Below are 14,007 nucleotides of genomic sequence, written 5' to 3' on the forward strand. Positions count from 1 at the left end.
TCCAACATCCCCAACATCCAGTGAACAAATTCGCCCCCCCATGACCATCCAACATCCCCAACACCCCCAGTGAACAAATTCACCCCTCCCCATGACCATCCAATATCCCAAACACCCAGTGAACAAATTCACCCACCCCCATGACCATCCAACATCCCCAACATCCAGTGAACAAATTCGCCCCCCATGACCATCCAACATCCCCAACACCCAGTGAACAAATTCACCCCCCCCATGACCATCCAACATCCCCAACATCCAGTGAACAAATTCGCCCCCCTCCCATGACCATCCAACATCCCCAACATCCAGTGAACAAATTCGCCCCCCCCCCATGACCATCCAACATCCCCAACACCCAGTGAACAAATCCCCCCCCCCCCATGACCATCCAACATCCCCAACACCCAGTGAACAAATCCTCCCCCCCCATGACCATCCAACATCCCCAACACCGTGAACAAATTCACCCCCCATGACCATCCAACATCCCCAACACCCAGTGAACAAATTCACCCCCCCCCCCGTGATATGAACCCATTGATCATGCAGTCATTAGAAAGCCTTTGAGATACGAAAGTGAAATAAAAATAAAACACCAGCCATGGAAGAGGGAGAGTTTATATCATCTGAGATACCTTGAGGACACATAACAGGAAAGAGGCTCTTTTTGTCCAGAATGGTAACAAACCCAAACAGGGCCAAGTTAAAACTCAACGTGCTGGAGACAAATAAAAAGTCCAACAGCTTCCTACGTCAGTAGTAAAGTCACGTCAGGCGTCGCGATGACCACGGCGACAACAGGCGGCCGAGGTGACCTCGTAGGCCTAGCAGCACAAAGCCGAGGCGCGACGGTTACCGACGCTCGACTAGCGAGACCGTCAGGCGGATCCGCGTCCCAGACACGGATGCCGCTCGTGTCTGGCCGCGAAGTGAAGTAAAAAAAAGCATGACGTCGAGACCCGGGCCTCGGTGGAGACAAAACTCGCACAACGGACGAACGTTTGTCGAACCGCACTTACTTGTCAATCGTATCCTTGAGGTTCCGTTCCTCCGCGAACCGGGAGCGGACATGGCGCCGCCAGCAGGCGCGGCCGGGACCCGGATCTGAAGAAGGGGGGGGGGGAGGGGATTAAAGAGATGAAGTCCCTGGTTGGAACTAGGGATTCATCATGACATTTTGGAGATGGACATCGAGTGTTGGTGTTGGTCAGTTAGAAGAAACCAGAGTTACATTGACTAATAGTACTGTAAGGAATTGAGGGGGAAGATTGCTTGGGTTTTGCCAAAATATAACGTTATTTTCCACGATGGGAGTTTGCTATCAACGTTTTCAGTAAGTTAAATCGTTTGTTCAAAGTCCGTAAAGTAAATTAATTATTAAATGAAAATTTGGTTAATAATACACTCATTAATAACTCTTAAAATGAACTCGATAGTATCGTGTCAGGATGGCCGAGCGGTCTAAGGCGCTGCGTTCAGGTCGCAGTCTCCCCTGGAGGCGTGGGTTCGAATCCCACTCCTGACATGTCATTTATTTTAATTACAAGAAACCCTTAATGACCCACATTTTGTTCTTCAAGTTTCGTGCAGTATTTTCTCCATGATTTTTTTTTTAACGAGATTATTTAAAATATACTGCAGAGCATTTCTAAAAATACATGTTTAAAAAAATAACCAGCTGTTTATAAAATTTATGTTTTTATACACGCTCTTTATAAGGTTGATTAAAAATTGATTTCTAAAATATATATAAATCTATCTATAATTCCAGCAATCTCTGTGTGTCTGTCTGTGTCTGTCTGTGACCACTGTTTCTCAACAACCGCTGGTCCGATCTAATTGAAACTTGCCAGGGATATAGCTCGGGCCCTGTGGATGTGCCTTTTCAAGGTTTGATATTAATCAGACAAGTGGTTCCCAAGTTATGGCCATTTATTTTCCAAACCAATGACAGGACACGGTGCTATGACGTCACAATTGACGTCACAATTCTTCTTTGTTTGATATGACGTCACAATTGACGCTGGAGACCTGAGTGTGTGCCTTTTCAAGGTTTGATATGAGCCTTTCCACAGCAATGGGTAACCATTGTGTTACATACATCGTCCACATTAAGTGTGTCCAGTTTATCTTACAAATGAGGGGGAATAAAAGACTGACCCCTCCACTACTGGAATACAACAGTAAGAAGATAATCTCACCCAGCACAATTTATTGATGGGGTGTTCTTCGCATATAGCGTAGGATCTTGTTGTGATGATTATTAAACGACCTCTGACCTGCTCAAAGCCTTCTGTAACAAACGTGACTTTGTACCACAATCGGAAAGCCAGATTTTTGTACAGCTTTTACGGCGATATGGACTTACCACTAATGTTAGCCTTTGTTACACATTTGTCATTTAGGTTAAGTTATGTTATCACAAAAATAACAACACCGTATTTTTAAAGGTTGTGCAGTTTGAGCATTTTGTTTCTTTCATGACGAATTGACCGATAGCATAACGATTGTTACTCTGTTTTCAACCCCCAAGCATTCACATCAAAGTATATTTTTGGCAAATTCATGGTGTGGGATATCATAAGTAAAGTCTTTTTACACATATTAATTATCTAAACCAGTCTCAATAAAAAACGTATGTGTTCATATAAAAACTCTTGGTAAATCTATGTAGTTTTTAATAGCGAACGGAGTGAGCTTCATACTTAACACGTGCACATGAGAGAATAGGAAACAACAACAACAACAACAACAACAACAGCAACACAATACCCAGGCAATTTGGAATCCGTGTCGTTGGCTATGACCCTTTTGCTTCCGGTTTTTTTTGCTTCCAGTTTTTTTTTTGCATGGGGAATGATGCGTCCCGGGAGATTAAAGGCATCGTCGGAGACATGAAAGACCCAAATATCAGACATGGTGTATATTTCCTCCACTGATTTTAATAAAGATATCTCCCGCATCATCAAAAAATAATTTTTAATCGTGATTTACATTGTTTGATCGCTGATCCCGAATCCAGGCCGAAGTAACCGGAAATTGCAGCATCGAATGTAAGAATAATTCTACGTTCGCTTCTCGGCTTTGCCTATTCCATATTATAACACTTAAGACAAAGATTTATTCCCATCACAGTGAATAAAATTTTATCTGCACGCTTTAATTTTCGGACAATAGCGGTTTTTGCTATAAATAGTATATATATCTACATTTATATACACCTCAAAACATGTTAGTGGTATTCTATGGATACTTTAGGAATTCTGTGATAGCTCCTGAAGATAAGACCCTTTAATGTAGCATATTACTGTGGAACAGCCCATATCGTTCTTCTTCATCCGTTTCAGCTGTTTCCCAAGTGTTTCCCAAGTTATGGCCATATATTTATCAAACCAATGACAGGACACGGTGCTATGATGTCACAAATGATGGGGTTTTTTTTGCACGTATGGCCACACACGTACGGCCATGCACGTACGGGCATGCACATACCGACACGCACTAGTGAATAATAATTTAAAATCTTCTCTTCTCATAAATTAATGTCATTTTGTGTACGTATCTGTGGGTAACACCAATCATGCCAAAACTACTGGGCCAATTGCCACCAAACTTGGCACATGGACCAAGTTCGACCTCGTGGTATGGGCAACTTGGTTTCATCTGTTGTCACGGGGTTCGAGAGGGAAGGGTGACGAAAATTCTTTATGCAAATATGTATCGTGTAGCACCACCTGGTGGTGGTGGCAGAGGGTATTACAAATCATCTGTGGAGATAACTTTTGGTTCACGAAAAAATATTTTCACGAAAAAAAATAAGTGACCACTATATTCGTTATTGTTGTGTGTCTGTCAGTCTGTCTGTCTCTCTGTCTGTCTGTCTGTCCCGAGCATAGCTCCGTGGGTTTTGATCGTTCCTGATAAAATTTTGGTGGGAAGTTTATATCATGATCTAGTTGTGCTTTCCTGAGAATGGGCGTGGTGCGCCCATTATGGGCGGCGCCACGCCCAAAAAACATGTGTTTTTAGGGGGTAGCCAATTTCAATTTGCATCTTCTCCTCAGGGGTTTGTCGAATCTGGTAGGCGTTTCGGTATTTGGTTAGCCCAATGGCACCTGCATAGCCCCATGGAGCTCGATTTTTCATTTTCGTCCCAAGGTCAAGGTCACAAGGTCACGAACTTAGAAAATTGCGAATTTTGACATAAAAATCCATCTTCTCCAAGGGGTTTGTCGAATCTGGCAGGGGTTTCGGTATTTGGTTAGCCCAATGGCACCTGCATAGCCTCACGGAGCTCGATTTTTCATTTTCGTGTCAAGGTCACAAGGTCACGAACTTAGAAAATTTCGAATTTTGACATAAAAATCAGATGACCGCCCAAACATTGAGAGCGAGGATGACAATATTTTTTATGCATAATCTTGAGGTCATTCCCCACCTAAAGTCTTGAAACCATTTTGCTCTATCTCGAACACCTTGCCCGTGGCGCCCCCTTCAAGTTTGTTTTTACGCTGATTTCATAAAAGTATGGATAATCCGAGGAGTGCGAAATGCCATATAGCCTATATGATGTCATGTTGTTCCTGGAATGTTCCAGAGAAAGTTTTGCACCAAAGGTCATAATCCTTGACCTTTGACCTTTGAAATTCACAAAGGTCAAATTTTCAAAGTTGTGGGAATCGAACCGGGTTTTCGACCTTCTTCAGCGAACTAACTGCAATAAGCTATAGCACGTATCCTGTTTCCTTATTTTAATGTCCACAACATTGTTTTGTGACCTTTAAAGGTGATGCAAAGGTCAAATTTTTAAAGTTGTTGAATGAAACCGGGTTTTCGACATTTTCAGCTAATAACCTGTCACTCGTACCACATCATGTTGATCATTTTTATCACTTGGTCAAACATTATCACATTGTCTCATCCTTGACTTTTGAAACAATCTACATCATCAAATACCGCTCGTGAACCATCGTCGTCTTCAGACTTGTCATTTTTACACTCTGCACATCCCAGAGCGTGGGAAACCCCAAAGCCAACCTCCACTCGAATCAAGGGAGGCAGGGGAAGGGGGGGGGCGGGGTTGAAATCCGGAGGGAGTGGAGATCGGGTGAAAGGAGACAAAGGGAGGGTGGGATGGTCAGAGGAGGAGCCTAGCAGCACCCCTGCTGGTATCAAATATTATGGCCTTATAAGGATTTCAAAACCTGAGTCATTGCCAGTGAGTATATCATGAAAGTTTGCTCTTTAACTGAATTTGGAGTTCAGGGGTGTGTTCAGTTACCAAGCAGCTAACTAGTGCTTACCAAGCCAGCCGTTCCCTGATCAACGCTTTCATGTGGAGTGTTTGCTTGAGTGCTTAAGGCAATTGGCCAACACGCTACAAGAAATTTGGTTCCTGAACACACCCACGGTCTCCATTTGTAATTTTGAAATTATATTATTTCATAAAAGGTTCAAGGTCACATTCTTAATGTGGGAAATCCCATTTCACATCCGTGAAGTTCAGCAATAAATCAACAAATAACATTATTAACATAAATCTTCAGCCATTTTGATAATACAATGCCTTGCATCGATTTACTGACGACATGCATTTAATAAAAGCTCATCATTAAGTCAATGCAATGGAATTGATCTCATATACCATCGTCAACTTTTGTCTTATGATTAACAGCTTTTCTTTCTCTTTCTGTTTTTTTTATGATCTAAGGATCGTTGTGGAGCTGCCACACACATAAGTATACAGACGAACAAACAAAGTTTGTTGGACGACACAGTCACTGAGCTTTCCTGAAGTGTCGTCACTTCCGGGGGAACTCTGGGTACCAACGATGTCAACAATGGCGCCGCCTTTCTCACCCCACTCAGCAGGGCATTTCCCAAGGAGGAATTTCCTCCTCCCATGGATTCCAACCTATGGCATTTTTCCATGCTCTTATCCTTCTAAATACTAAGTGTCAAGCAAGGAAGCAGAAATATATCATTTTTAAAGTCTTTGGCATGATTCAGCTGGGGCTTGAACGACCGACCTCCCAGAATCGGAGAGGATGCACTAACCATTAAGAACTCTGTCTGGTCAAGTTTGTGTTGGTCAGACAGTTCGGGCATTAATGTGTAATTTGTCAAGGCGCAAGTGAAACTCGCCTACTGTTTGAGAAAGACACCGTGGAAGCAGTGACGGGGGAGGGAAGGGTATCCCACTGTATGCACCATGCACACACACGTTTTTAGATCCTCATGGAGGATCTCGAAGTCTTACTCACGTTGTTGTTCTTCATCTTCTTCTTGTGGACTTTTTTGTTTCACAGCCTACAGTTTTCATCGAAACTTCCTGAAACTTGGTATATATATATATATATATATATATATATATATATATATATATATATATATATATATATATATATATATATATATATATATATATATATATATGGCAAATGGCATATATGTAAAGATACCCTGCGCAGACAGTAACCATCTCCGATTTTGAAAATTCCTCCGAGAAAAAAAGTTATGACGTCAAAATATCTCCGCTAATGGAAATCGCCTAAAAAATTATCTCCGAAACTCGGCAAGCTTTTTGAATTCTGTTTGCGGGAATCGAACATGGCATTAGCAGAGATTAATTACCGCACATATGATACATCACTATGACGTCATGTCAATTTTTATGACGTCATTCCTATTTTTTGACATTTTTTGTTTCACAACCCAGAGTTTTCATCGGATCTTCGTGAAACTTGCCAAGTATATGCAGAAAGCCCACGCGCAGGCAGTAACCATCTCCGATTTTGGAAATTCTTCCTACAAAAAAAAGTTGACGTCATAATATTGCCACTAATGGAAATCGCCAAAACCATTATCTACGAAACTAAGCAAGCTGTTTGAATTTTGTTTGCGGGAATCAAGCCGGGCATTAGCACAGATAATTTATCGCAACCGACCTATCGCAACTCGCAGATAATAAATGCATATCGCTTGATACATCACAATGACGTCATATTCGTATTTATGACGTCATCATTAAGAGGACGAGGATCTTAGCTCATTTGAGATTGTTAAAATGAGATTTCGCTCACCACAAAGTGAAACGCCACTCAAGGTGGGGCGATAATTTGGGGGCCATTGATTATTAAACTCACAAGACAAGCTCGTGCCATCACAATGGAGAGACCCTCCATTGTGATCCCTACACCTTGAAACACACCGACCAAAATCACACCGTAAACTGGAACGGCACTCAGTAGGGCGCATAGTCTCACCTCCTGTCCTCATTCTGAACAGGAATACCACCATTAACTGAACACGCTATACTATTGTTGTGGCCACGGGTACCGAGACACCAGCTTGTCACTCAGGGGTTTTAATCCCCGGTTGTCTTCGGAAGAGCCGGACCTGGGGCCACCGCTCACAATTAACGTTGTGGTACGGTGGGTTGTTTTAGAACCACGAACGCCACCCAGTTAAATATGAGTTCCAGTGTCCACCATCTAATTACGCCATTTAACTAGAGGTCATGTGGTTACCTGAGCGGGGAGCACACCCTCGGCAAAGCGCCAGTATTATCCTGATTAGATTTTAATTAGGGCGGCCGGGCCTTTAAACCGCTGGTGCGTGCCGACTATTTTTGGTCAAATCTGTGGTAATTACCTCCCAGTCTATCTAGGTTCGGACAATGCGAGACCAATGGAAGGAAAGGACAAACATGGACAGGTTGGAAGTCGACAAATGATTCATTAATAATAAAATAAATAAATAAATAAATAAAAAGAATTCTTTTTTTTTTCTGAGGTAAATAAATGAATAAATTCCAAAGCAATCAAAATGAATAATTACTCAGGCAAAATCATTCAAAATGACAGGAAAGAGACAAAGAGCAGATGCTTATCGAGGGGGGGGGGGGGTTGACTTCCAGCTCAACACAGACAAGGGTACCCAGCAGATCATTCAGGGTGGGGGGGGGGGAGAAAAGGGTCGTCTCGCTCACCAGAGTCGTCGTCCGTGAAGTGAAAACGCCCTGAAATGTGTGCGCCCGTCTCACGTCCGTTGCCAGCACCCAGCCTTGACGTGCACCCTCTCGTGAGCAGCCTTGAATGCCAGTCGACGTCTGGAGGGCGCCGATATCGTCTGTCATAGGTTTAAACCCTGGTGCTGTGACACGGGCAGCTCCTCACACTTCACGAAACTGGTGACGACCAGTGACCCACACAGTCCGTCAGTGACTGAACTCACTCGTAGGTGACCGACCTGTGCCTCACTCGTTGGTGACCGACCCGTGCCTCACTCGTTGGTGACCGACCCGTGCCTCGCTCATTGTCGGCGCTGCTCACACCCACACGTGCACCACACGCTCGCTTGCTCAAGCACTGGGAAGGACGAATTGTCTCGTTGTTGGCACTGGTCAGACACCCACACGAGCACCACACGCTCGCTTGCTCACTTGCGGGCTTGCTCGCTTGCACGCTTCCTCTCTGGCTCACTTCTTCCCTCAAGTGCTTACACTCGCTTCTTGTTCGCTTCTCGTGCGCTCCCTCTCGCTTACTTCTCTTCTCGTGTGCTTCCTCTCTTGCTTTCTTCTTGGCTTCTCTCCTCCTCTGTACGGACCTCCAATTCTTTTTATATCCGCAGCCCGTCTCGGGCGCAGAGTCCCCCCCCCCCCAAGCTCACCTTGCCCCACTGGCGCACCATAACCATGACATCACGTGCGCTCCAAAAAAAGGCGGGCGTCGGCGCTCGCGAAAGAAATATGTGCATAAACGTTGCTGACTAAAAATAAGGGTGGACATCAGTGCTCGTGAAAGAAATATGTGTAAGTGTGTCTGTCATAAAGAAAAAAAAAGCTTCCCATAAGAGAGGGGATCTATTCTTCACCCTTCTCAACACATCACTTTTAAAATCCCATCAGACATGGGGATGGGGCTAATCCGAACATGCATTCAAGGAAATAACTGTCTGAGGACCTGGATGTGTGGATGCATTCATCAGACTGGATTCTGAAATCCTTAAGAATATAAAGTATTTATATATATATATATATATATATATATATATATATATATATATATATATATATATATATATATATATATATATATATATATATATATATATATATATTGTTGCGGATTCGCGCCCGCCGGCGTGCTGACGGCCACGTAACTCGAATCGCGGCACGTCGCCCACCGGACGGACAATCCAGTCGTGACCCTCTCGGACTAACGCCGGGAACCAGTCACGGGTGGACCTTTCGGTCTCACCGCGATCGAGCCAATCAGCCCCCGCGTGGGATAGGGTTGCTCGCCAAATTCGAACTACCTAAGTACCCACGCGGAGGGTAGACCGGGCGATCGCACCTCGCCGCAGGTCGACTTCGGACACGGGCCACTTAAGCGACCCGTTCCGTACTATCAGAATAACCGAGCGGTGTTATCGTCGACCTCGACGGTTCGATTAATTATCGGGCGTATTCAGCCCACTACCAACCCTTTACGTGAAGCAAGATGGGGATTCAATGGAGGAAAAGACGAAGCGAAGCGGGAGAACAGTTCAACAATAAAGCACATTTATTCGCGACGAACGGAAAGCACACAAATACAATTCCACCAAATGCACACAAAAAAAGAAAACACAATTCCATTTACACAAAAAGCAAGCATAAAAGTGAAAACACAGTGCAGAGCTAATACCGACTACCGAGCACACGGCAACACTTATACAATTCTACTTCACAGACGGCGCCGACAACACATACCCAAAACCAAGGAAAAGAAATACCTCAAGAATGAGGCGGGCCTGAGGCCGAGACCGGGTCGGGCCTACCCGTCTGGTGATGAGACGCGGAGCGGCGATGGCCCCGCAACCCGCGGGCCTCGCGGACAGTGCCTGGCAGGGGGTGGGAACGGGGCCCCCTTGGTCGCACTATCTCAGCGCGGGGGGAAACAGGAGGGGGTTGCTGATGCTCGGGGTATAGAGGATCTTTATTATCCCTGGTGTGCGTCTCCACCTCGGCCAGGTCGCGCTGCCGGCCTCCCTCGGGCGTGCAGCTCCTGGCACCGACGCGAGCACCCCCTCGTCCGGCTCTCTTCAGCTTCTCCAGCCACTGCAGGCCTCGGGCTCCAGACTTCCACACTCGTCCCCTCCGTTCCGACTCCTTCTCGTTCTCCTTCTCGTTCTGACTCCTTCTCGTTCTCGTTCTCCTCCTCGTTCTCCTTCGCGACTCTCCTCTGACTGACGAACACCGTCCTTTTATCCCCCCGTAACTTCGCCTTTGACCCCCTCCCTTTGACCTTTCACCTCGCTCCCCATTGGCCCGAGAAAAAGTGGGCGTGAAGGCTTTTTGATCCACAAATTTGCATATATCGATCGCCCTGGGGCGGGCCACCCGCCCCTCGCTCACCGATTGGACGGCAAAAAGTGGGCGTGTGTCGTTTTTGATCCGTTTTTGAAGCACAAAATCCGTGATTTTGTACACGCTGTTCGACGCGCGTTCTGCATGAGTCCAACACCGGTACCCACAGCGGGGCAAGAACGGTGGCGATGCTACGGTTGCGAGGTGTGACGTGAAGGTCGTGGCGGTTGTGGTGAAGCGGTGGTTGTGGTCGGTGGTTGATGTTGTGGTTGTGATCATGGCGGTTGGTCCAAAATAAAGATAGTAAAAGAAAAACAGCTATCCTGAAGAGTCGCAGCTCGCATAAATGACATGTATTCCCACTAGACAACGGGTTTGTGCCTAACTACACATGCACTTACCGAGATACCTCACCTAAGGGACCTGAATGGTGGTTTGCGAATCTGGTAACCACAACACTACCCCCTTCCCTTTTTACAGACTCGTCCCGAGTCGTCAAATTTTCGTGTGCCATCATGTGTAGTTTTCCCCTAGTACATTTTACCTACGGATCCCTGAGTGCGACATTCATGGTATTCGTGTCCCCAAAATAAATAACCTAAGGGCTGCGTAACTATCTAAACAAACTCACTCACACGGACGACTTAAATAAAATTGCCGGCGCTAAGACATACATGCCGGGGGCGCACTCATATTTACAGTACATCTTACCCTTAACTTACAAATTTTACACTAAACCATGGCCCAGGATCATTGAACTCTGCAAAGAAAAGCAGTTAGCAGGGAGCCAGGCTGCCCACATGCAGTCTCTGGCTCAAACAATGCAGGTGACAGGGAACGTGGCTGGCTGCTCACACGCAGTCCAAGGCCTTCCCTTTTGAACTGAACGCAGTGAACCACAACGGTGCATGGGCTGCACAAACGTAGTCTCCGTGCCAGCTCAAGCGGCACACGCAATGAGCACAACGAATGGATGCATGAACACAAACACGGTGCACGGGCCGCCACTGCAGGCCCGTGTTGTGGCTGCCAACGGGGCAGTTCTTGCAGCTTGCAAACTGTTGCTTGCTGATCCTGGCGCACATGGCAATGAACAGGGGGGTGGGGCAAAGCAAAAATTGAACGGGGCTGGTGCACGTGGGCAGTGGGCATGGCATGGCAAAGGTGGCAGGCAAACAGCCCGCAGAAGAAGGCCGCTGCAGGCAAACACAGCCGGCAGATGAACTGGCCGGCACAGGCCTTGAAGTAAAACAGCCAGCAGATGAACTGGCCGGCACAGGCCTTGAAGAAAAACAGCCAGCAGATGAACTGGCCGGCACAGGCCTTGAAGCAAACACGGCCAGCCGATGGCACAGGCCTTGCAGCAAAACAACAGCTGCCGATGAAGTTGGCCGGCCTCCGCCTTGAAGACAAAACACGGCCAGCCGATGAAGTTGGCCAGCTTTTGCCGTTCAGTGGAGGTTGGTGGAGGGAGTGTGGTGGTGCTGGCCACTTGGAAGGCGGGCTCGGACCTACCTACCTGTCTCCCTCCCACCTATCGCCTTTGCCTGTCACTGTACATACCCACTCCCTTAATTTGTCAAACCCCAATTTAGCCCCAACTTATTTTTTTGTTGTTTTTATTTTTACTTCCCCACTATAAATCGTCCCCTAACCCCCTTTATCGTCCTTGTTCGGCTAACCTATCCTGTCACCTAGCCTACTCCCAACCCCTACGTTCCCTTCCCGGAGGGGAACAAGGGAGAGCTAACGTCCTGTGTCGAGGCCCAACGAAGCCTCAGAATGGCCTCCCCAGAGTTCGGCGATCTATAACCCAAAATGGGTCCAGCGGCCCACAACGAGAGCGAGGGGATGGATGGTGCGGAGGGGTACATCTCCTAATCTACCCTAACCATTTAACTGTTAAACTACCCCGGGGCTTTCAACAAGCGCCTCTCGCTTAAACTATTGGTTCTAACAACCCAGATTCCCGTCGCCTGTGTTGGTGTCCTCACAATTTCGGGCCTCGCCCCCCAATTTTCTCTCCGTGCCCTCACACGGTCTCCTGGCTGGGACACGTGGCTCCCTTTGGCAGGCACGACCCTCTGCCGAATCTCCCGCTATGGCACCCCCGGGCACTACACTGCCTCCGAGCCTACCAGCTCCCTAACACCGGGGAGTGCCCCCCATGGCACCTCCCCTGAAACGCACACGTGGCAGGCCGGCCTCCCGGGCCCCTTTCCGAGGGTCACCCGTGCCCACAACTGCCCACGCGGCTAATGGCGCCCCGGGCCCCCGCACCAAGCAGGCGCACCCGTGCCCACTACTCTATCCCGGCCCCCCATGGGCCCATGGCCTACCGCGGCCGACTAGCCTGGTGCCCGGGGTACCCACTCAGCGATACTCACCTTTCGCAGCCACGCTCCCAAGCCCGTCAACAGGGCTCCTGCACCCCTCCAAATGGGTCTCGAGCCTACTTTCCCACCAACAACAAAACGACCTCCATTTTTCAATTTGACTAACCCAGCTAACTCACTCTACACTGACCCCGGGGTCCCTTGGGCGGGAGTCACTCCTCCCCCCAATCACTCATCGCACCATGCATTCCCCATTCACTCCACACACACAGACCCGCTGGCCTCACTCACTCAACATGTCTCCACACTCACCTCACAACCCACCAACTCTTCAACACCCACACCACTGAACTCTGCCATCCTTCGAACTACTTCCCCTAACTAACTCGTGCTCCCACGTCGTCCCTTAAACTACAGCACGTTCCTTTTAACACTACGTAGCTAAACTACGTCCCCTCTACACATTCACAAGTCTGTCACTGTCTCCAAATCAATCATTTTATTTCCCAACCTAAATCTGGCTACAATCCCTCTAACTAATCCATTCCACGGACTCCATGAGGACTTACCCCTGCCCCATGAAGTCGGTCTTACTAAGCTAACCCTTCCCCCTAACTAGTTTTCATCCTGTGCCCAGGTAAGGGGGTCTTTCACCCCTTGCCCAGGAATCCTTTGCACCCGAAAGTGAGGCTTACTGTTTTTTTTTTTTTTCCATGCGCAGCACCTGCGCGGCAACTCAGAGCTCGCGCACTTTACACCTGCCCGTGACGTCATGCAGCTGCACGTGTACCTCGTCCCTCTTGGACGGTACCATCGGCCGGGATACCCCTCCTGCCGGATTCCAACCACACGTGCAGCCATGACGTCACCGTGCGCATAAAAAAAAAACACAAGCCCCATGTCTCGAGGGGTTCCTCACGCGAACACATGTGCTTTGCCCGTTGGAGCTTAACACACACGATCGCGTGGAGAACCCGTCCGGTCCAAATCCATTTACCTGCCTAAACGTTGTCCGTCCGCGGGATCGGCAAATCCACCGCGTGCGTTTCCGGACCGGGACTTCACTCTCGCAAGCGAGCACGTGGCGGTCTCGTGCGTTGCACAGCACGAACCTCGTGCTCACTGCTGGGTGAACCCGGCACGGTCCGCGAAACAACTACAGCCGCTACTCGGCTTTCTTTCTTCTGTCGCCTTCGTCGTCGCCATTCAACCCACGCACACCTGCGTGTTACGACGCACACAGTCCACACCATTAAACTCACACCGGGAGACGCGGCTGCGTGCTCCCGCATGCCAACCGACATCTCCCTCTCATAC

General features: G+C 47.7%; 1 protein-coding gene and 1 non-coding gene across 3 annotated transcripts in view; one reads left to right on the forward strand and one right to left on the reverse strand.

The window, feature by feature from the left end:
* Nucleotides 1–1,265, reverse strand: part of SMURF2 (SMAD specific E3 ubiquitin protein ligase 2) — a 101,102-nt gene extending 99,837 nt beyond the window's left edge. For both annotated transcript variants that reach the window (XM_085884710.1, XM_085884709.1), the window contains exon 1: nt 1,023–1,265. In XM_085884710.1, coding sequence (XP_085740836.1) covers nt 1,023–1,074 — 52 coding nt within the window. In that variant the 5' untranslated portion in view covers nt 1,075–1,265. The remainder of the gene's footprint in view (nt 1–1,022) is intronic.
* Nucleotides 1,266–1,445: 180 nt separating this feature from the next.
* TRNAL-CAG (transfer RNA leucine (anticodon CAG)) lies at nt 1,446–1,528 on the forward strand. Its single transcript has one exon. It is a non-coding gene; the product is annotated as a tRNA-Leu (tRNA).
* Nucleotides 1,529–14,007: the final 12,479 nt, after the last annotated feature.

Source organism: Eptatretus burgeri, chromosome 6, assembly GCF_056783735.1.
Source record: "Eptatretus burgeri isolate ZD-2024b chromosome 6, Ebu_testis_v1, whole genome shotgun sequence".
NCBI classification, from domain to species: Eukaryota; Metazoa; Chordata; class Myxini; order Myxiniformes; family Myxinidae; genus Eptatretus; species Eptatretus burgeri.